The sequence below is a fragment of the Callorhinchus milii genome, unplaced genomic scaffold, assembly GCF_018977255.1.
Source record: "Callorhinchus milii isolate IMCB2004 unplaced genomic scaffold, IMCB_Cmil_1.0 Scaffold2, whole genome shotgun sequence".
Lineage (NCBI taxonomy): Eukaryota > Metazoa > Chordata > Chondrichthyes > Chimaeriformes > Callorhinchidae > Callorhinchus > Callorhinchus milii.
The window spans coordinates 53922666-53945105 of NW_024704743.1; the positions used below are offsets into that span (position 1 = coordinate 53922666).

The following is a 22440-nucleotide window of genomic DNA, read 5'->3' on the forward strand; positions in this document are numbered from 1 at the left end:
GTGAAAAACAAAATGGATTGGTCCTCAACCATCGCTCCCAGCAGGGCATTCCATATCCTCCTGACTCAGTGCATAAAAAGTTATTGCTGTTAAATAATAATTTTTAGAAACATAATCCTTAGTTGGCATAGTGCCCTGGCGGCATCAATTTTTTCACTGGATTTACTGTAAAGTGCAGTAACTGTGTTTGTAGGCAAAATTGTTGACTGAAGGAAGCGAAACATCTCTGCGCAGGTGGGTCGGAGTTAAGTGCAGTAAATAAGGTGAACTGGAGGAGTGGGTTTAAACTCGGGTCATCAGTGAGAGTACACCAGTGACAAAAGTTTCTCTGCTCCTATCCTCCCTCCCAGATCCCACCCAGTGCAGTGAGAGCAGCCAGTGAGCACTGCCTGCCTTTACCCGCCAAACACAGGGATGCGCCTTCCCCCTCCACCATCTTCTATATACTAATAAAGATAAAATGTCTGTTTGTCTGTCTGTTTCCCAAGAACGCAATAACCAGTTGATGTAGAGACATGATTTATACCTCATCAGAAAGGTCTTGCATGGGGGAGTGTCATGGGCATATGTTTTCTCCAGGATCTCCTATCGTTGATGAGCTATATTTAAAAAATGCTTTAATTAAGCCCCAAAATATGAGGTTTGCATGGTATTTTGCAACAAAGTAGCAACAGAGGAAATCACACACCCTTCTAGAGAGATTATATTAATATATTAGTATATAAATATAGATATATGTGAGAAAAGCTGTATCCTAAACAAGCTCAACACACAGGTATGCACTTAAACAAGGAGACCTCCCAACAGGAGTCCTGTCACATGAGTCCTCCCAAGCAACAGTCTTCCCACAGAAGTCCTCCCACAGGAGTCCTCCCAGATGAATGTAGATAAAGACGAAATGTCGGTCTGTGTCAATCTACATCCCATATTGGATCCTTTGGTTGCAAGCGAAGCTGCGACGTTATATATATATATATGCACAAGGGGAAAGAGAATTTGTGGGGGGGTGGAGATTCACCAGATAAGCACAGTCCAGCGACCCTGAGTGTTGCACTGAGCTGACAATCTGCACAAACCAAAATACACTCTGTCGCCCAAAGTCCATCAATCACGAGCCCCAAATAGCCCAATATCATGAGCTGCCCCAGTGGGAGGATCAGCAGATTAACCGATTTAGGGTTCGGTGCTTTAGAAACTCGTAAGAAAAGATCTTCCAGTGGTGGTGGGGGGGGGGGGGGGGGGGGGGGGGGGGGGGGAGGGAGGTGCAGCTTTCATTTTTTTTTGAATGATGCACCCGCCCCCACCTGCTTTTTTCTTCCCCGCACAGCAACACCAAAAGAAACCGCCCAACTGGGCGTGAGAGCAGCATTGCAGGGGTTTAAATCCCATGTGTGTGTGTGTTTTTTTTTTAAAAAATGAGGCGCCCGCCCCAAAAGCGGGTGTTTATCCCACCCACCACGGACACCAGAGAGAGAGAGAGAGAGAGAGAAAATAAAAGCCCGACACAAAATGGGGCGCGCGAGAGAGAGAGCGCGAGAGAGAGAGAGAGAGAGAAGAAAAAAAGTTCGGGCGTTTCATTCAACTTAAAACGCTGTAATTTCAACTCGAACTCAAAAAAAAAACAGCCCAATTGGGCGTGAAAAACGCCCAAACTTGGCCGCACTGAGGGGACGGGGGGACGGGGGGGAGTGGACACGTGTAGCGCGGGGGCGGCGCGCGGCGCCACCCGACCCCTCCCCACTCCCGGGATTGGAACGCTCGCCATTGTCCCCGGGAAGTTCCATTCCATCTCCTGCCCTCGTTACTGCCGCGCGAGACTCGGGCAGTCAGTCAGTGAGTCAGTGAGTCAGTCAGTGAGTGAGTGACCCAATTCCCGGGACATTTAAGCTGCAGCGATGGAGCCGGTGAGTGAGAGCTGCAGCTTTGACTCTCTGCATTGTCTTTATATCTATCTATATATATATATGTGTGTGTGTGTGTGTGCAATTTTTTTTAAATCTCTCTCAAAGACTTTTCTGCTTCTTCACCAGCAGCTTCTCCCCTCCTCCTCCCTCCCTCCCTCCCCCCGTGTTATGTACACAGACGGCGCCTCTCCCCTCTCCCCGGGGCTCGGGGGGGGGGCTGCTCGTTGCTTTGGCGCCAAACCTCGCACACCGCGCTCAGCGGCCGCCGCGAACACTCCTCCTGGTGTTTCGCTCTCGGGTTCGCCTTTCCGTCCCTCCCCACTCCCACTCCTCCCCTTCCCGCTTTTGCACGACCCGAGCGCGAAGGCTGCGACGCGTTGAACGCGCTGGAGAGGCGTTTTTTTTTTGGGGTGGGTGGGTGGGTGGGGGGTGAAAAACACGGTGAGGGTGCAATCCTCGCATCACTTCTTTTGAAAAGAAAAAACTCCTGTGTTTTGCTGCTGTTCCCTGAGGTTCCCGAACCCGACGTTTTGATTCGAAAAGGGGTCACATTTCCACCGACCCTTTTGCTGCTCACGTTTGTGTTGCACCACTTGAGCGATGCCCTTTAAAAAGGCCCTAATTTAATGGTAAACTTCCACCCGCACCGCACCACCGCACCGCACCGCACGGCTGTCGGGGATGGTTTCGCAGATGTAAACAAAACTTTTGCGGTCAACGCGTAAACATTTATCACCTGACAATCGCACACGTGCCCCCAAACACCCACACTATCTGCAGCTCTCACTCACTGTGTTCATCCTGTACATGTGTGCGTTATACACTCCCAACAACTGAACCAGTCAGGAGTGGTTTCAAAGGGCGCCATTTAAAGTACCTTTTATTTGCTTACAAAGTACTCTCTGATGCAGCTCACCTTTTGCTTTCAAATCTGCATGTTTTAGGGGTACTTTTACAGTGCCTTCACATTTTAAACATTGCTCTTCTCTAAGGTGTGTTCACAGCTGTCGGGCGGAGTTAAAAATGCAATGGACATATTGTGCAGTTCAGTTTGCTCAAACCCACAAGGCAGTCTGGAGATCATTTGGTATATTTTCATTTCTCCTTCAATTCTACCCACTGCTCCGCCTTCTCCGAAGGTAGTGGCTTTATGCTGTATAGCTCCATGGGTGCGGGGTACCCCCAACCACTTTGTCACACTGTTCTAATGGTGGTGTGGGGAAGAGGGACCATCATAAGTTGTGCACAGCTTATTTTTTGTAAAATCTTATTTTACAGATGCTAAAAATAGTGGCAGATGTTTTTAATACACCAAGTGATGATGAGTTCATGGGTTTTGAAGAGGCAGATTTTGGCGAAAGATGTGACCATGTTGACTCTAAGAAATCAAGCCAGAATGTAAGTAACCCCATATGGAGAAAATATCTTCAAAAAATGGTTTTGCAGAGGAAGCTAATTGAGGTTTTTAAAATTCTGAATTGACTTTGATAGAGTATGTAGAGAGACTATTACTACTTTAACTCTCCAGGGCATTATTTGAGGATTATCACCAGAAACAACAACTTGCATTTATATGATGCCCATCATGCGGGGTAAAACATCCCGAAGCATTAGAATGTAGTTTGACGTGGAGCCCGGGAGAAAGGGTAGGCGACCATAGGTACGGTCGAAGAAGAAAGTCTTCTGAAGAAAATGGGGAAGTTAAAGCAAAAAATTCAAGTGTATTCTTACAAGTGGAACACGAATATCTGTTGAAGCCAAGTTTATAAACATTATCTATAGGGCAATTTAAACAAATGCTTGGAAAATATTTGATGTGAGGAACGAGTAAGCAGATAGAACAATAATACTCATTTGATACAGCACCTTTCATGTTGGGAGCTCAAAGTGCTTAACGTTTTTTTAAGTTAGTGCCAGCGTTGTGAACACGGCAGCTAATTTGTGAACAAAGAGCAATGAAGTGGACGACCAATTTTACCTGGGGGATTGTCAGACAGGGCACCGGAAAACTTCTTTCGAGTAGATCAATCGGGTCTTTATCAACCACTTGGACAGGCAGACCGGATCTTGGTTTAACATCTCAACCAAAAGGTGGCACGTTCAACAATGCAGCACACTCCCAGCACTGCATCGGAGTGTCAGACTATGAGTAGAACCAAGTAACTCCAAATAACAACAATAATTACATTTGTATACCACCTTGCATGTCAGGAGGACATCCTAAGGTGCTGGATTGTCTGGGATTTGGACCCAAGCTGGGGGTTGGGATCAGGAGGGGTGGAGGGCAGGGAGGGTAGGGGTAGGAGGATGAATAAGAATAGATAGTTCCAGTGGGAGAACGAGAACAAGTGGCAGTTCAGGCTGAATGCGAGGTTTAATGCCTTGCTGCCTGTTTGACTGAGATCAGCAATGGACCATGTGTTGAACTGTCTGTTTCATACTGGGCAGTGACTGATCTTTAGAAAAACTAGTTGATTGTTGTATTTAAACATATTGGAACTGTTCAGTTCAGTCCAGTCACTGTGCTGCTTTCTTCCTCAGATTCCAAAATTGTTCGCAGATATCTTCAGTGCACAGAGTGATGAAGAGTTTATGGGTTTCGAAGAGGCTGATTTTAGAGAAGAATGTTTTGCCAAACTTGTAAGTAGTCCAGAAAATGCACTTTTCATAAGAATGTGTTTTTGTTTAATTAGCATAATATTTTGAAAAATATTGTGTGGAAATATTCTTCAATATTCTCAATCCCTATCCTAAATATATAGAATTTTGTATCTTTGCTTCCTATTTTCTTATGGTCCATTCTTGAGTTTGAAAATGTGGTCATCTATGTTTGCTCTGTATTGCTCTTGGTTATGCCAGAATCTGCGAGGTGGCATAAACTGGGAAGACCTTGTCTATAATAGCAGTTATATTGCCACGTGAATAGAGTTAGGACGAATATGCTCTTCTCTATGTGTTTTCAACTCACAAAGAAAATTGTTTTGGAACCAAAGTAGGTTGTGATGTCTATCTTTGTATACTCATAACTTGGTTTAACAAATTTATAACTAAGATTTAGTGTTTTTCACTTGTATTTTTTGGGAGGAATGTCAGAGGCTATGTTGACTGCACAAACCACATAGTTTGCAAAGTCTTTTGGTAAGTGTTTAGTGCTCAAAGCAGACCTGAAATCTAATCACATAGTTTATTTCATTTGAATTTCAAAGAAATGGTTCAATTTTTAAAACAAAAACTTGTTTTTTTATGCTCCGAAACATGACAGTGCATCATTTGTGATAATACAGTGGCAAAGGACAAAGGAAAAAGAGACTTGTGGGTGTGATCTTTTGAACAGAATATTAGATATTTTGAGATAAATCCAAAATAGTATGTTGGGGTGTGATAAAATTGGGGGGTGAGGGAGAGAATATAAAGGTTTGTTTTTGTTTCAAAACAAAAGTCAAACCAGCATCTTCTCCTGTTGCCAGATTTCTAAAACCCATCATCGTAAATGCACCTTAATATTGTGTGGTATTGCTGTGTGTACATGGTTGCTTAACCAGGTGTCAATGTTCTAGACTTGTGCAAATGTCAGGGAGAGCAATTTAGAGGAGAAGGTGAAAAAATAGAGATGTTCAGTGTTTCACACTTTCTCATTTTATTAACTCGGGTTGGGTTATAGATTAACAGACAGTGGGTCTGCCACTTGCCTAGGATTTGTAAAGTCTCTGTGGCTAAGTAGTAATAATAATAATCCTTGCATTTGATATAGCGCCTTATCACTTCTTCGACATGTCTCAAAGCGATTCACAGAATAGACTGTAAAGTGAATTGACTGAATATTTTGTGGGCGGAACAGCATTGTTACACACAATGCATTTACTATGAGGGATCTTGCGGTTCTATAGAAATGTGGGGGATTAAATACAGAAATGATGATGTACTGAATGTTTGCATGCAATAATTAATTGTTTTGTGAAGGTAAACATCTAAACAGCTATTTCATGACTTTTAATGGAGGGGTTCAGGAATATGTTATATTGTTGGTAACGTTTGCTCATTTTTAACAGACTCCAAAATTGTTAGTGGATGTCTTCAATACACCAAGTGATGATGAGTTCATGGGCTTTGAAGAGATGGATTATGGAGAAAAATGGGACCACGTTGACTCTAAGAAATCAAGCCATGTAAGTAAACCCATGTTGAGAAAAATATTATTTTTGCTAATTTTTCCATTTCCCTGAAAAGTGCTGACGCTTTCTGGGATATGGTTCCAAGAGTACTGTTAGCCTTCCAGTGCTGTAATTCTTTGCAATTGGGTTTAAACAGGAGTGTTAGTAGGCTATTCAATTCTGGAGGGTGTCGCAGGTGGGCCAGATTCTGTTCCTGCCTGATGTCCATACAGGCATTACTGAACAAATTCCAGGATAGCAATCAGGAACACTAAGGTCAATATATAGTGGCCGGAGAACTTCTCAACTTAGATCAGCAGAGAGCGGGAATTGACTTTCTTATCTGTGTGGCTTAATGCTGTGTTGGGAGATTTGCTGTGTTACCCACTAGGCTTTTGGGGTGCCTTGGGAAAAAAAAAGCCTGTTCTCCTGAACCTGATGGCATACCTATCTTATTGTTGGTTAGGAATTCCCGATAAACTCTTTCTCGTTTATATGCATGTCACAAACCTGCTAAAACCCATATTCTTATCAACTCTCAGGTTCCCTCTTACCAATCCAAGTATATTACAGAAGAACTTATTGATCTTTTCACTGACGATAATGACTCGGCTGAAAGTGTTTTTGAAGGGTTCGCTGAATGGGATGTTGAACGTAACAATGAGATGGAGTGCAGGGTAAGTACTAGGATTCGACTCAACCTTTACTTTTTTTCGTCATAACTAAGATGAATAGAACTCGGATACATAGAAATGTTAAGCAAAGTGAAACATTTAGGGCATGGTGTTTGTGCTACATCTGGTGTTTAGCTTGTACCTTTGTACCATCACGGCCTCGCTCCCTCCTACCTCTCTGACCTACTATCCCCCTACCTACCTGCCCGTACCCTCCATTCCTCTGGCTCCGGTCTGCTTCACATCCCCCGCCCCAACCGCCCTACCATTGGTGGCCGGGCCTTCAGCCTCTCAGCCCCGAGGCTCTGGAACTCCATCCCCCAGTGCCTTCGCTGCCTCCTCCCTTTCCTCCTTCAAGGCCGGTCTCAAGACCTTTCTCTTTGACCATGCCTTCAGCTCCCTTCTCGACTCTCTACCCCCTCCTCGCTCCCTCCCTTCCCTCCCCTCACCCTGACCATTTCCCTCCTGCCCGGGTCCTGACCCAACTGTCCAGCACCTCGGGACGTCCTCCCGACGTGAAAGGCGCTCTATAAATGAAATGTTGTTGTTGTCTTGTTGTTGTACATCTTTGCATCCCTTTCCTACCTACAGTCTTAATACCGAATGCAAACCTTTAAAATCGTAAAACAATTTTTACACTTATTTGTAAGTGCGATGTTATCAACAGGATGACTTGCTTGGTACAGATGGAGGCAGCTGGCATTTCATTCACATCCAATTGATAGTAATCGTATCTAATGATCACATTTCTGATTTAATGAGAAATAGGTCGCAGTATGAGGCAGCAAGCAGAAGCGCTTTGATAGATGGAGAAGATCAAGCAGACAAAAGGACTTGGGAAACCCATTTCCATTTTAAGTGCTAATACATTAGAATCCTGTTTACAGTATCGTATTTGGGGTCCTTAAAATCCCAACTTGCCTCAAAACGGGTGTGATTACGTATCAACACTTTGTATGCATGCAGTAAGTTGGCAGGCTTCCCGTGTTTAATAATGACTGACTTCTAAGTTGTTGCCATCACTTCCTATTAGCATAAGTAAGTTGGTTGTGTATTGTGAGGTTAGCGGGTTTCTGTGCATATGTGGGAAGTGATGTTTGTTCTGATGCCATGAAAGTTTTAGGATCTGAGAAGCTGGCCGGAGTTTTGCCAGCGCCTTGCGATATTCTCCTGGTGTGAAAGGCGTTACACAAATGAAATTTGTTGTTGTTTTGAGTAGGCTGGCTGACTTTCTGAACACACATTAGATTTTTTGTATTTAGTAATTGGTAGGATACACACGGTTATGTGAACCCACTTTATAATGAAGCGTGTTATACAAGGGTTCTACTGTAGGAAAAAGCCTTTTACAGTGTATCCGTGGAGCGTTAGTTTCCTGCTTTCTGTGCAGGAAGTAACATCAGTGGCACCCGATGAGCAGGAAGTTGGCCATCTTTCAGCGTGCAGTCATAGTGATGTAATTGGCACCGTGATCGGTAATACAGTACAAAATTACATTTATATAGTACCTTTCATGTCGGGAGGACGTCCCAAGGTGATGTCACGATGCGGAAGGGCTGATCATGCCTCATTGTAGATTTGGGTTGGGATATTTTTGTATTCTAACCACTGCTTTATAACGGGGGCTGCACTGCATCAGGTCATGGGACCATTTCTAAAAAGCTATCTGAGCTGGTATGAGTATGAAAATGGCTACATCTAGCATTCTGCTGAGCCCCATATTTGAGAGTAAGCGTCATCGCCATGATCTCTGCATAGAGGTGCTCAACATGAAATTTTAACACAGTTTCCAAGGATGAAAGGACAATGTGTTAATCTGCAAAATACAATGAAAGGAAATAAATGCAGTTGAAACAGAATTTGTTTTCTCATTGACTTTACAAACGTTTCTTTTGGATGCTGGAAAACAATATGCTCATGACGCTCCCGCGTGCAAGAACTTTCCGATGAGGTATAAATCATGTCTTTATGTCAATTGGTTATTGCGTTCTTGGCGGATACACACGGACATTTCGTTTTTATTAGTATAGAAGAAGAGATAGAAGATAATGTCTGTTTACTTTTGTTTCTTTGCATGTTTGTTTCTTCCAGTCTACTCAGTCTGAGATGGAGGATGAAGGCTTCACAGAAGACGATGATGGTGATGATGAAACTGATTATGAAATCGAGTTTTCCTCAGACAGTGAGATGGATGCGATACCAAAGAAAAGTCATTTTGGACTCCGCGTGGCATTCAAATTTCCTACAAAGAGGCCGGTGAAAGCAAGGGAGCCAGAACCTTCGGAGTCTGACTCGGATGAAGATTCTGGGTCAGAAAAGAAAACCTCCAATGTCCTGCTGAAGAGGGCACTGAACATTAAAGAAAACAAAGAAATGGTAAGACTGCTTTCAACATTGTTAGGTCACATGTAATTAACAATGTGACAGTGCTGCTTTACACGTCACCTTTCATAGAAATTACGACACAGAAGGAGGCCATTCAGACCTTCGAACTTAGCTCATTCACTGGGGCTAACTACTTTCAACTCCCTGCTCTTTCCTTCTACTCTCATATTCTTGCTTTTCAATTGTTCATCTGATTCCCTTTTAAATGTTGTTGTGGTCTTAGGTTCAGTGAACAAAGCATTCTGTGTTCCATTAAGTGTATGGGTGAAGCGTTTTCTTTTAGCATTAATACTCTCAAGACTATTCAAAGGAAATGTACAAGTTATAAAACCATGGTGTACAACATTATTGCAGTCAAACTGTTTGGATAAGTTTTGGAGTTGCCTTAGTACACATAAACAGAATTTTGCATCTTGTTCTCAGTAAGTGAGAAGCTAGGAAATTCAGAAGATTTTTTTCGTGTCTTAGACACTTTTCTCAAGCTGCTGGGGAGCAGGTTGACAAATGAACAACAATTTGTATCCAATGAGAATACTGGGAGAAACAATCTCAGTATTGTAGAATTTTTTAAATCCACCTAAACAGGCAGACTGGGCTGGTTTTAATTTCCCATCCAAAAAACAGCACTTCCCTCCTGCGCTGACTGTCAGCTTTGATTTGATGTGGGCCTTGAATCCAGAACCTTCTGATTCAAACTCAGCACTGGAGGGAATTGTGGATTTGAACCAGAGACATAAGTACGATGTAGTATATTGGCTTCCTTCCTGCCCTCAATAAAACTGGGTGACGGTCAGGACCAACTCAGGCAGGCTGGAGAGAGAGTGAAGCGTGGCCTTGGTTTTCTCAAGACTATTCAAACCAAATATGGAAGTTAGAAAACCAAGGTGTACAAAACTGCTGAAAGTGAGGTTAAGAAATTCAGAAGAATTTTCCATGTCTTAAACATTTTTCTCAAGCTACTTGGGAGCAGGTTGGATAATTCCTAATTGGAGTGAATGGGGTGGTGCTCCTTGAAATAATAATACTTTTACATTTGCCACTACGGAACATAAGATGTTTGTGCTGTTTTATTTTCTTGTTTTATGCATTCATAAGCTAGTGCTCCAAGACTGGTGGCCAATCAAAGTCAAGAGGTGTTTGGGACAAGTGACAAATATTATTCTAGTTTTTAGTTGATGCGAAATCTTTTTTTTAAAAAAGACAGTTACTTGATTATACTTTTGTGTTTTGAGTAACTGGATTTAAAATGAACCTGTGGCTGCATTATTTATCAATGGGGACAAACTAATGGTTGATTTGTAGCTGTTTCAAATCATAATTTTGGTTGAGTTCATGACATAACGTACTGTTTTTTCTTCTCCAGAATATTTCTTCTCTCTTTTTACTTTGCAGATTCCTAAAACCTAGATCTTCTGGGGCCTTTAGGAACATAAACTAATCTGTTTTTGATTATCTTCCAGCTTGCCAAGCTCATGGCAGAGCTGAAAACTATGCCCGGACTATTTCCAGTGAAAGTGAGCAGTACATCGCCTTCAGTAAGTATTGATGTTGTGGCCAGAGCCCTGGGGTGAGAACGGTGATGTGTGATTTATTTATGAATCAGTTTGGTTTGTATTCTTTACAGTGAGACTGAAAGATGGTGTTGTGCAGAGGTGTAGACTGCCTTCATGTCAGACCATTGTTCTGATCTTGATATGGGGTGGGGAGAGAGACATTCACTCTCAAACCTGTTGATGTTGGAAAGGTCAGTTTGGATTGTACCTTTTGGCAATCTGATAATTGACATTGGCCATAACTGTCATTTGTTTACATTTACATTACAGGACTCGTGGAGTCCTGTAGCTCAGTGGTTAGAGCACTCGCTTTGCAAGCGAGAGACCTGAGTTCAATTCCAGGCAGGTCAGGGCGAAACCTTGGGCAAGTTTCCTTACTCCACACAGAGCCTAATAATAATCCCTCCAAAAAACAAAAACAATAATAAATTGGTCATTTTCAATCTACGACTGTTTGTGGGACATTGCTGTGCGCAATTGGCTGCCGCGTTCGCCCACAAATATACAGTCAATTCACTTTACAGTGTGTTCTGTGAAGCGCTTTGGGACGTCCTCCCGACGTGAAAAGCGCTATATCAAATGCAAGGATTATTATTATTATTATTATTTTTCACTCCCCTTTTACTTTTCTTGGTTGCACTTCCAAAAACCCAAAACAGAAAAGCAGCTGACTCCCAACATGAAGCATTTCTAACTTTGCTGTCATCTGCGTACAAAGTGCAATTTAAACTTGTCCATTATTTTATCTTAGACACAAATAAAACAAAGGCACTAATAGTGCAGAGGTTTTAGTAAACGTGCAAGCTTTTGAGGCATGATAAAATCCTACAATTCAGCGCATGGTATCGTATGGTTTGTTTGGTAGCATGAATGAGCCAAGTCTCATTGTATGGTGCTTGTGGTAAAATTGGTTTATATCAGGAGTCCTGCCAAACCACAATTTACAATTATTTTTGATTAGGGTGCAGTGGAAGGGGGGGGGTGAAAGTTACAGTAGAGTTATCAAAACCTTTTGAAGAAGCTGGTACCTGAATGAGACAGCTGAGGCTGGGAAGGAGGAAGTGAAACCTGGAGCTTAATCAAAGTCCAGTCTTCCCCTTCAGCTTAATAAGAAAGCCAAAATAAAGTTTGAAACTTCTTTGGCGATTGTAGAAAATATCTATTAAGGAACAGACCCCAAGTCTTCCATTCTCACCTCTTGAAAACTTTGACTCCTAGCATATGGTATTTGTTAAATAATTTTCATAGTTCCTTGTCTCAAATCAGAAATCTTCTGTTTCGTTGCTTTATTTCTTTTACCTTTTTACTACTTGTATATCCTGTAAAGTGTTTTTTTATGGAATGGATGAGTAACACATTTTAAAATTGTTGAAAACCTTTAAATTGCTCTCACAGTCTTTTCTGGGTAGGCCAACCAGTACATTTTCAGTTACGCACCCTGAATGAAATCCTAATATTAGTCGCAAAGCTGCTCTGCCAGAAGGGTAGCTTGATTGCAATATTAAACATAAGCTGCAAAAATATATAGTTACACAATTTTAACTGCCCGTGTTTATGTTCTTTTCTTCCCCCTCCCCCATTTCTTCCTTATTTTCTCTGTTGTGATGCTACCACGCTTATTTTGACTTCCATTTTTAATTAATTTTAACCATTTCTGGCTATTTCTAGCCTTCCAATCTGTTCAAATCTGACATTTCTTCCAGCTCCCACAGTCCCATTTTGGATGGTGGGAGAAAACATTTTGTTGTGTGAAGACTGGCCAATGAAGATCGACATATCAATGAGGCTAGAATGAATGAAGGCATCTGTAGCATTTTAATTTTAAGCGTTAAGCTCTTGAATTAAAGCCATATATAGGCATGTTAGTGTAGATCTCTGGCCTATTTCTCACTTACTGTAAAATAATTACATTTTATTTCAGAAACAAAGGCGAACCCCAAAGAGGACCTTTTCCGAGGGAAAGATTGAACGTCGAGTGAATCCTACCAGGAGTGCACGGCCTCCCCAGGGGTTCTCCGTAGAATGCTTTGCAATTTCTCCAACCAAACTTATGGATCAAGTGAAAAACTTTAATCTGAGAACCAACTTTTCCAATCATTTTGTTGAGGTAGGTTGCAATTTCGAAGCGTTTTTACTGATTCTATTTTTTTTACACAAAGGAATGCCCTTCAAGATGGATGTTCAAATAATTAGCATTATTTGAACTTGCCAAGGGGGAAGATGAAGGAGATCTCGGGGTGTTAGTTGACTTCTTACTCACTGTGGCAAAACCGTGTGAGGAAGCATTAATCAAGGCAAACAGGATAATAAACTCTATTCATAAATCAATTGAGTTTAGATTCCCAAACATTTTCAAGCTGTACAGTGCTCTGGTCAGATTGTACCTTTAATACTGCATACTGGTCACCGTTGCATAAGGAGATTGCCCAGGTCCTAGAGGCAATGCAGAACAACAAGAATGATCCCCAGTGTTAGAGAAATCAGCTATAAGTAATGACTAGACAAGCTCAGATTCTTGAGAGAAGACAACCTAGAGGAGACCTCATAGACTGAAGGGCGTTCTTTATTTAATAAACAATCTTGTGATCTATAGATATGTAGAGGTGTAAAATGTCCCCAAGAATATTTTGAAGTAGCCTGGGTAGTATCAAGCTTTGCAATGGCTCAGATGTTTTAATCGTTACTTGATTATTTATTGACGTTTGTTATGTACATAAACCCTTGTTTCCCTTGTTCAAAGCGTGTTTTAAGACTTGTCTATTTGGCCGTACCTTCGATCATCTTCTCCCTTCCCACCCTCTTCGATTCCCACCCCCAGCTCGGATGCTCATCCGGGATTATTGAGCACTTTTAAGACTTGCTTTCACCATGAAAGGCTCCATTAATTGTAAATTGTATTGTGGAGTCGTGTAGCTCAGTGGTTAGAGCACTCGCTTTGCAAGCAAGAGATCTGGGTTTGATTCCCTTCGGGGCAAAACCTTGGGCAAGTTTCCTTACTCCACACGCCTGATAATAATCCCTCAAGAAAAAAAACAATAATAAGTTGGTCACTTCAATCCATGGCTTTTTGTGGGACACTGCTGTGCACAATTGGCTGCCGCATTTTGCCCACAAATATACAGTCATTTCCCTTTACAGTTTATTCTGTGAAGCGCTTTGAGACATCTAGAAGATGTGAAAAGCGCTATATCAAATGCAAGTATTATTATTATTTCAGCCACCGTTGGTATTCTTAACCATGTGTGAACTTGCTTTCCTGTTGTGATTTTCCTTTGCTGGTGTGACTGCACCATTACAACCCTTAAAATGCTATGTATTTGACAGGGTGCGGGAATAAGTAAGAGGAGGCGACGATCTTCTAAATATGCACCACGGCCGGCTGATGATATCACTGATGAGGACTTGGATAATGTTGCAATCACTGTTCGAGACAAAATCTACGATCGTGTTATGGTTAGTGTCAACCTGTGTCCAACAGCACGTTTTGGTGGTACTCATTCTTATTATTCCTTCATCCTTTTTCTTTAAATAGATGTCCGATCGGAGAGTCTGAAATAAATTGAGCTGTATTATGAGCCACATGTAAACACAGCTGTATTTTGAGCCACATGTAAACATGTACCAAGAGAATTACAGGTTCCCGTAATTATGGAAATAACAAGTGATTTATTAATTATGTATTTAATAACCAGTCCGTTTCATTTGTGTTAATTGTATAATTAAGGGTACCAGCCATTTTCTCTATACATGGGTGTTACACATGGTGCATAATACAATTGTTGTGTTCCATGTGCAAAATGTGAAGCCTTGTTTAATTGTTTGCACCTTGCTGTCCAAATTGACCTTTTAGAGTTGATGTTTTCAACGCTGAGTAAGTGGAATTAAACATAGTTTAAAGCTCATTATTCATAGTAGTCGGGGTGGCACTGCCCTGTTATGGAGATGAAAACTGCAGATATCAGGGTTATGTTTGCTTCTGCATTGCTCTCTCTCCCTCTCTCTCTGCCTCTATAACTGTCTGGTTTGTTTGTGTTTCTATAATGCTGTCCTTACCTGGTTTGATTCTTTCTCTACCTCATGTTACTCGAGAAAATTCTGACCTTGGGTAACATCGCACGCATATAAAACATTTGCCAACATTGCTGCCGACTTCACTTTGATATGTGGATAAACAACATGCGTTTAGAGTGTTCTACTCTCTAAGCCTCTAGCAGATAATGTAATAATCATCAATGTTAGCAGTCTGGAATGGCAATCTTCTAATTGATTCAATGTCTTCTAATTTTCGGGTGCACAGCAGTATTTTTAATTCTTGCAGTTAGTATCATCTGTCACCATCTTTAACTCTGTCCCGTATTTAAATATTTTTATTTTGTTTCTATAAGCAAACTTTCTAAGTAAATTTAACTATAAATTTCCCAGAAAATCTTTATGCTGTCTTGTGTGTATACTGCTGAAACTAATCCACAGCAGGGGTAAAATGCACTTTCTTTTCTGATATCTAAATGCAGCGTCTTGCGCATTAATTTCCCTGTCTGTCAATGCTAAATTCAGTCATTTTGATGTTGCCTTCTTCACTTTTCAAGATGAAGTAATCCTTTTATTGGGGCTTGTACCGAAAGGTAAAATGTGTGTGTGTACTTTTGCGTTTTTAGGGCAACACCTGCCATCAATGTCGACAAAAAACCATAGATACAAAAACGATTTGTCGAAATGAAGGTTGTTATGGTGTGAGAGGTCAGTTCTGTGGGCCGTGTCTGCGTAATCGATATGGTGAAGATGTCAGAACAGCACTTCTGGACGCTGTGAGTATATTTTATTTTGTGAAGGAATGGTTTGATTTTTCTCGCTAGTTTTTTTTGTTTCCCAATTTTCCACTTTTATTAATTTCTCAATCAGTGGACTCGTATCCCCATTAGTCGGACAGCAGAACAATTGACATCACTCCCATTTGAAATTGAAGTATTTTTACTGCTTAACCTTTGTAAGAGCTTGTGTTTTCGGTTGTCTATGATAATACAGGCTCGGATCAAGCCTTTTACACGAATGACATTGCAGGATGCGATCCTAACACTAAGACATTGTGGGTATGATTCAGTAAATTTATCAATCAGTGGAGAATCGGGCCCAGCATGATGACTGTAATTATTGGTAGTTGGAGTCTGTTTCATGTGCCAATGTTTAGCCTGCAAGTAGCTAAATCATGGGTATGTGTACAGTCAAACATGTGGGTGGTGCAGGTTTGCTTTGAAACTATCTAGGATACTAAAGTCTGTCATCCCAACTATTGACTATTCTCCTTTGTGGCGGGGGGAGATAAGTGGGGTCATCCTGAAGCTGAACTGGCTCCAAGGTGACATGCTTGGCAACAGAATGTCGGAATTAAGCCAGCCATCTGTTGTGTTCATGGTAGTCTGGTTCCTGAGCCAGACCTGTTCGCAGGGAACTGCTGATGACAGCACAGCCAACCTGTCTCATTGGTAGGGCTTGGAGTTGTGACCGGCAATCTTTTCTGCAGCTTGTCCCAATGACCAGAGAGTTCTTTCAATGGCAAAATATGTGGTACCCCAATGCACACTCTGGGGGGTATCCAAGTCTTGGTTCTTGCCAGTCTGTGCTCAATGTTCTCAGGAATTGGGAAAGCAGGATACATCCCTCCAAGGAGAGAGTGCACACTCCATTCCAATATTCAAGAATTTCCATGTGTAGGTGGGATGTGAAACTCAGCTTGGTTTGGATACTCTTAAGTGTGATGATGGGTTTCTGCATCTGTCAGACACCCGGCTGCCTGACCAAAGATCTTTGCCGTAAAGTAGTTACCCAGTTTATGTCTGGGCTCCACAGTGTTTACATGAACTGTGTTTAGCGTTATCATGTTCCTTTAAAGTATCTGCATGTTTATTCAGTGTTATGTGAAGGTAATCGGAGGTTGAGTGCTGTTAATTTTAGAGATGTAATATCGGCTGTTTTATCTTGTGCAGGACTGGGTATGTCCTCCTTGCAGAGGGATCTGTAACTGTAGCTTCTGCCGCCGTCGGGATGGGCGCTGTGCTACAGGCATTCTTGTCCATTTGGCAAAGTTTTATGGATACGATAATGTTCAAGCCTATCTAGAAAGGTAAGCTGGGGAGTGTGTGGATTTGGGCAGTGTAAAAGTGGTGAAAACTGTCCATGAAAATTAGCTTTTGCTGTTAATTTATGGTTTAAAATTAAATTTTGCTCTGCTCCTAGTCTTCTGCTTCAGCTTTTTCTTCTTGAGGGTATCTTCCACATTGTGTATATATGATACAAATTTATATTTATACACTGCCTTTTATCCTGACTTGGGATTTGAGTGGGGGTGGGAAGGGAAAGATGATTCAAAGCACAGTCAGAGAGCCAGGTATTGAGATGCACTTTGACCATGGTAAGAGAGGAAGCAAGTCGGAGGAATTCTGGGATGGCTTTCCAAAGGGGGTATATAGACTGAAAGCCCGACTGCTGTTGGTGGGTTGGTAGAGTGCAGAACATGAAGCAGGCTGAATGATGGGAGTGGTAGGGTTGCTATGGATTGAGGAGGACACCGATAGTGTGGGGCACGACAAGAGGGATGTAAAGGGAGGATGAAGATCTTGGAGAATCCACTGAGAGATGGCGGAGCCAGATGAGGATGTGGGTGATCGACTTGTAGAACTTAGTGCAGAAAAGGACACTGGGTACAATGTTCTGGATAGTCTGCAACTTGTGTAGGGAGGTGTTGGGTAGTTCATTGATCAGTGGGTGATAAATTCATGGATTAGGGTCTTGGAGCCCTGAGGGGAGAGATGGTGAAGGAGGTTGAGGACAGCTCAGTGGGTCAGAGCATGGATGTGTGGTTTAAAGGACATTTGGGAATAAAAAAACACTAGTTTTCTACTGGCACTGCGAGGTAGTGTGCATCCATACAGGTTGATATATATTGTACATACCCCAATCTCATTCTGCCTATAATTCCACATTGAGGTAATCTTGAGTTTACTCAGTCCTTCAATTGTTAAAGGCTGATAAAATGAGTACTGTACAGGGTCTGTAATTATTCTTTCAGGGAGGCAGGTCAGAAAGATCTCTCCTGGATCTGCATTAATGCAAGGCAGACTCTGACCTCAGCGAGCCAAAGCCCTAACTGAAAGGGTGCTGGACAGTTGTGTGCAGAGTGGTTACCTTTTATCCTCAATATCACTGCCTTTGGATTCCAAAAATATAAAATAATCCTTGCATTTGATATAACTTTTCATGTCCGGAGTCTGTCTCAATGTGCTTTACAGAATTCATGCAAAGTGTAGTGACTATGTTTTTGTAGTTAATCACAGCAGCCAACTTGCACATACCAATGCCCCGGACCCACAATCAATCATGAAATGAGTGACTAGTTTTATTTGAGGGTTGTTTAATTAGTAATTTTGCATTTGGTATAGTGCCTTAGCACGTTGAAACTTCTCAAAGCGCTATCCACATCCAAAGTGTAGTGTCTGTATTTGTACCAGGGGCACAATCCAAGACCTTATTGTCAATGAAAACATTGACATCCTCGCCGAAACCTGGGTTACTCCAGGCGACACCTTGCCCCTGACAGAGGCCACATCACCCAGCTACACCTTCCATCATACCCCACGACCTAACCGCCGTGGTGGTGGTGTTGCTCTCATCTCCCAGTCCCCACTCAGCCTATCCCCATGCTCCTCTGGAACCTTCCCTTCCTTTGAGCAACTTACTCTTTGTCACCCCTCCAACCTTTCCCTCAAAATTCTCCTTATTTATTGCCCTCCCCCACCTTCCTCCCTGACATTTCCACCCTCCTATCTTCCCTCTCCTCTGCTCCAACTACCTCCTCATCCTAAGCAACTTCAACCTCCACTTCATCCCCTCTTGCTCTACCTCTGCTGACCTCCTCCCTCAACTTCTCCCTCCACATCCACTCCGCCACCCACGTTCATGGTCACCTCAACCTGGTGATCACTCGGTCCTGACTGTCTCGGTCCTCACCATCATAGAACATTGCACCCAGTGTCCTTTTCTGCACTAAGTTCCATCTCGGACCTCACCCGGACCATCACTTAATCTCCCTTAACACCGCCATATCCTTTCCACTTCTGCCTCTGAAAAAATAAACTCCTCCCACTCCCTCTCCGCTGTCCTGGAGTCATGCGAACTCCTGCCCCTCTGGCCCTCCTCGATGTCTTCTCCACAACTCCTTCTCCTCCATTCTTGTCTCCTTTGCCCCTCACATCCCCCGAACCGCCTCATATTCCTGTAAAACTTCCTGGTACACCATCCATCTCTGATCCCTCAAAGAACACATTCGAGCCACCGAATGCACTTGGACCAAATCAAACCTAATGGTGCATCGACAGATCTGGCTTGACCACACTAAGACTCCCGCTCCGCCCTCACTTTTGTCAAATAATCCTTTGACTCTTAAGATAATATTGGTATCCAGGGACAATCCCAGTATCCTCTTCTCCACCACTAACCCATCCCTAATCTCCAGTTACTGCCCATCTCCAACCACCCATTCCTCTCCAATGCCCCTGGAACAAGTCGTCGCATCCCAGCTTCGCTCTTTCCTCTCCTGCTATTCCCTGTTCTGAACCCCTCCAATCAGGTATCCGCGCTGCCCACAGCATGGAAACAGCCCTGGTCAAAGGCATTCACGACATTCTGAACATCTGCGACAAGGACTCTGTCTCCTTGTCCTCCTCGACCACTCCTGCCTTTGATACTGTCGACCACTCTATCCTACACCACCTCTCCTCAGCTCAACCTTCACAGACCTTGCCTGGTTCGAATCCTACCTCTCCCACCATCTCCACTTTGTCGCCACTAACATCTTCTCCTCCAGCCCCCACACCGTCATGTGTGGCATTCCTCAGGGCTCTGTCCTTGCTCCCCTCCTTTTCAATATCTGTATGCTCACTCTTGGTGACATCGTCCACAGACATGAGGTCAATTTCCACATGTATGCGGATGACACCCATCTCTTTCTTCCTCCACCCTTGACTCGAGGACCACTGCTGTCCTCACAGGCAGCCTGTCAGACATCAAGTCCTTGATGAAGGCTTACTTCCTGCAGTTGAATGTCAACAAGACCAAGGCCTTCCTGCTTGGCTCTCGTCAGCGCTTCCATACTTCAGGCGCTGACAGCATCTCCTTCCATGGAGCCAATACGGAACCTCGGCATCCTGTTTGACCCTCAACTATCCTTCATATCCCACATCCGTGCCATGACCCGCTATGCCTTTCCCACCTCCACAACATTGCTCGGCTCTGCTCTGTTTCATACCGCAGGCCGCCAAGACCCTCATATACACATTCATAACATCCAGGCTCGACTAAGCTAACTCCTGCTTGTCAGCCTCCCCAATTCCTCCCTCTACAGGCTGCAGATCATCCAGAACTCTGCAACCAATGTCCTCCCACACCATGCTCTGTGACCCTATCTTCCCCCATCCTCGCCCGACTCCACTGGCTTCCCATCACACAAAGGATACAGTTCAAGATCCTGGTCCTCACCTTCAAAGCCCTCCATGGCCTTGCTCCCCCCGCTACCTCTGCGACCTCCTAACCACTTACCAACCTGTCCGCTCCCTCCGCTCAGCGGGTTCCGGCCTGCTTCACGTCCCCCGCCTTGCCCACCAGGCAAACAACACTGGATTCTCTCCAAAAAATGAACACTTTGTGTGATCTTAACTTCTCATGTGAACTTTAATAAGGAAACCTAAGATCTGTTTTAAATGTGACAATGCCTTTTTAATGAGATTGCAAAGTATGGTTGTTGAACGTTCATCATCAATGCCCTTAACATTACATCAGTGACCTGAATCACCCAACCTGTTTCAGTAATCAGGTCACCTCACTAAGTAGGTCACTTTTGTCCAGTCCCTTGAGTAGTGAGGTCCTACTGTACTTTCAATTTATTATTACCTACATACATACTTAATGGAGTCGTGTATCTTAGTGATTAGAGCACTTGCCTCCCAAGCGAGAGCCTTGGGTTCGATTCCCAGGCAGGGCAAAACGTTAGGCAAGTTTCCTTATTCCACATACCTCTGTACCTAGCAGTAAGTAGTAACCCGGGTGTTAGTCGATTGGCTGATCGCTTTTCCGGGGGTAATGATCCCTTTTTAAAAAAATGATAATTTGGTGACTCAATCCACGACTGTGGGACATTGCTGTGCGCAATTGACTTCACTGGTTATACTGTATTTTGTGGGAATACTCTGAATGCTACAGCTTTAACTAATCAATTGTTTTCATGTAAAAAAAATTTTTCTTAGTTTACAGAAACAACTGACCGATGACTGAAATGCCAGCCATGATCAATTGGATACAATACAAGTGGAGGTTAAATACTCAAGGAAACAGTTTATTACAGCTGCTTTCTGCCTTTATTTTCTATGAACCAGAATTTTTGCATAAAAAAGTAGTCTTTAATTTACAAATGTTATTACTAGAACTTGAAAATAACTAGAAAATCTGTTGTAAAGGATTTTCTCCTAAGCAGCTACCTGTTACTGTAAAAGTTAATTCACACTGAGCCATGCATACAAATGAGTGAATTTGTGTAAATTGCAAATTGTTTTTTGTTTTATTGAAGAGTATACTTTTATAATGCAAAGCAGCCCGAGTTTACGTGGAATGCAATAATGCTACTGAAAAGCTGTATTATTTGAGTAAATAAGGTACTTATGATCTGGGAAAAACAATCTTGTGTTAAAAGTGCATTACCTGACACCATTGAACATCCATCCTGCTTCCATTGTGTTGTATGCAACATATTTTTGTTATGTAAAAACAGATACTGTAACTGGAAATCTAGTAGATGTTAATGCAAAAATTCATGTTCTGAGTGTCATCCCTTGCCTTTTTGTGTTAACGTTTCATCTTCCTACCAATCTGCAGTTAGTCATCTGCTGTTAGGAAAAGTTTAATTTTGGGAAAAAAAAGTTTGGGTTTTAAATAATTGTTGATTGTTTTAAATTAGAGCTTCCATTTATAAACGATTTTCTTTCAGAATATGTACAAAATTGTTGCAGTTTTATGTTAATGTTTACAGGTGTTTCAAAAATTGTTGCACTGAATGACCTTTACCTAGACTTGCATTGTTATTTTCAGTCTGTAACCATTTTCATGTCATAATAAATGATTTAAAAGTTGATGGCTGGTCTGCTATAGTGTTCGTTCTCAATCACCTCAAGCACATTTATGTTGAAATAAACTCAAGCTGTCTGTAAAAGAATAAAGACTTCCAGTTTTAAACATCAGTACAAGAACCCAAAACACAATCTAAACCTGCAGTTTTCAGTAACTTATAGATCATTATAATTATCTGTTATACCCCTATAGGAATCCACTGCAGGTGATATTTGTTCACCTAGACAAATAACAGAAGTGCCACTCCAGCAAGGATCCATTTGGCAGGCTTCTCTCTGGTCTTCAGATTAAAAGTCCAGACATATGTAGGTCCTCTGATTTTGGTCTTGTAAACTGGACATTCATAAATGTTCTTCATCTCCTGCCGGTCTACTGGAATGGCCCTGACATAGATGACTGGCATAGTGGGAGTCAGGTCTTTCAGACGTGCTTCTGCAATGATACCAGTCTGGATATCCCACCTTGCGCCTAAATTTCAGCAAATAAAAAGCAGTTTTAGTTGCATTAAATGCTGCAAACACTTAACAAGTTAATTTTAATTTGTTCATCATGCCTTAGTGTTGACCCAGCAGAGCTCTGTTTTTTTAATGTGTAAAATTATCCT

The 22440-nt window shown here is 42.4% G+C and overlaps 2 protein-coding genes across 3 annotated transcripts in view; one reads left to right on the forward strand and one right to left on the reverse strand.

The window, feature by feature from the left end:
* The first annotated feature begins 1714 nt into the window (after nucleotides 1–1714).
* Nucleotides 1715–21840, forward strand: cdca7b (cell division cycle associated 7b). Of its 2 annotated transcripts, none has more exons than XM_007903325.2 (12): nucleotides 1715–1904; nucleotides 3183–3302; nucleotides 4446–4544; nucleotides 5954–6070; nucleotides 6598–6732; nucleotides 8821–9105; nucleotides 10575–10649; nucleotides 12589–12774; nucleotides 13992–14120; nucleotides 15323–15472; nucleotides 16649–16785; nucleotides 20960–21840. In XM_007903325.2, the coding sequence occupies exons 1-12, from the start codon at nucleotides 1896–1898 to the stop codon at nucleotides 20985–20987; spliced, it is 1470 nt and encodes a 489-aa protein (XP_007901516.1). In that variant the 5' UTR covers nucleotides 1715–1895; the 3' UTR covers nucleotides 20988–21840. The 2 variants fall into 2 exon arrangements, with proteins under 2 accessions (XP_007901516.1, XP_007901517.1); XM_007903326.2 differs by lacking the exon at nucleotides 1715–1904 and adding an exon at nucleotides 2319–2533.
* The window catches only part of LOC103185013 (dynein axonemal heavy chain 11), a 157308-nt gene continuing 156113 nt past the window's right edge, over nucleotides 21246–22440 (reverse strand). The window contains 1 exon segment of the mRNA XM_042331896.1: nucleotides 21246–22304. Within this exon segment, the coding sequence (XP_042187830.1) occupies nucleotides 22057–22304 (248 nt within the window). The 3' untranslated portion in view covers nucleotides 21246–22056.

Bases quoted from the DNA above. Each gene is read 5' to 3' on its own strand.
- cdca7b (XM_007903325.2), top strand. The intron at 6,733-8,820 runs GTAAGTACTAGG...TGTTTCTTCCAG, and splicing joins ACAATGAGATGGAGTGCAGG to TCTACTCAGTCTGAGATGGA. The intron at 12,775-13,991 runs GTAGGTTGCAAT...TGTATTTGACAG, and splicing joins TTTCCAATCATTTTGTTGAG to GGTGCGGGAATAAGTAAGAG.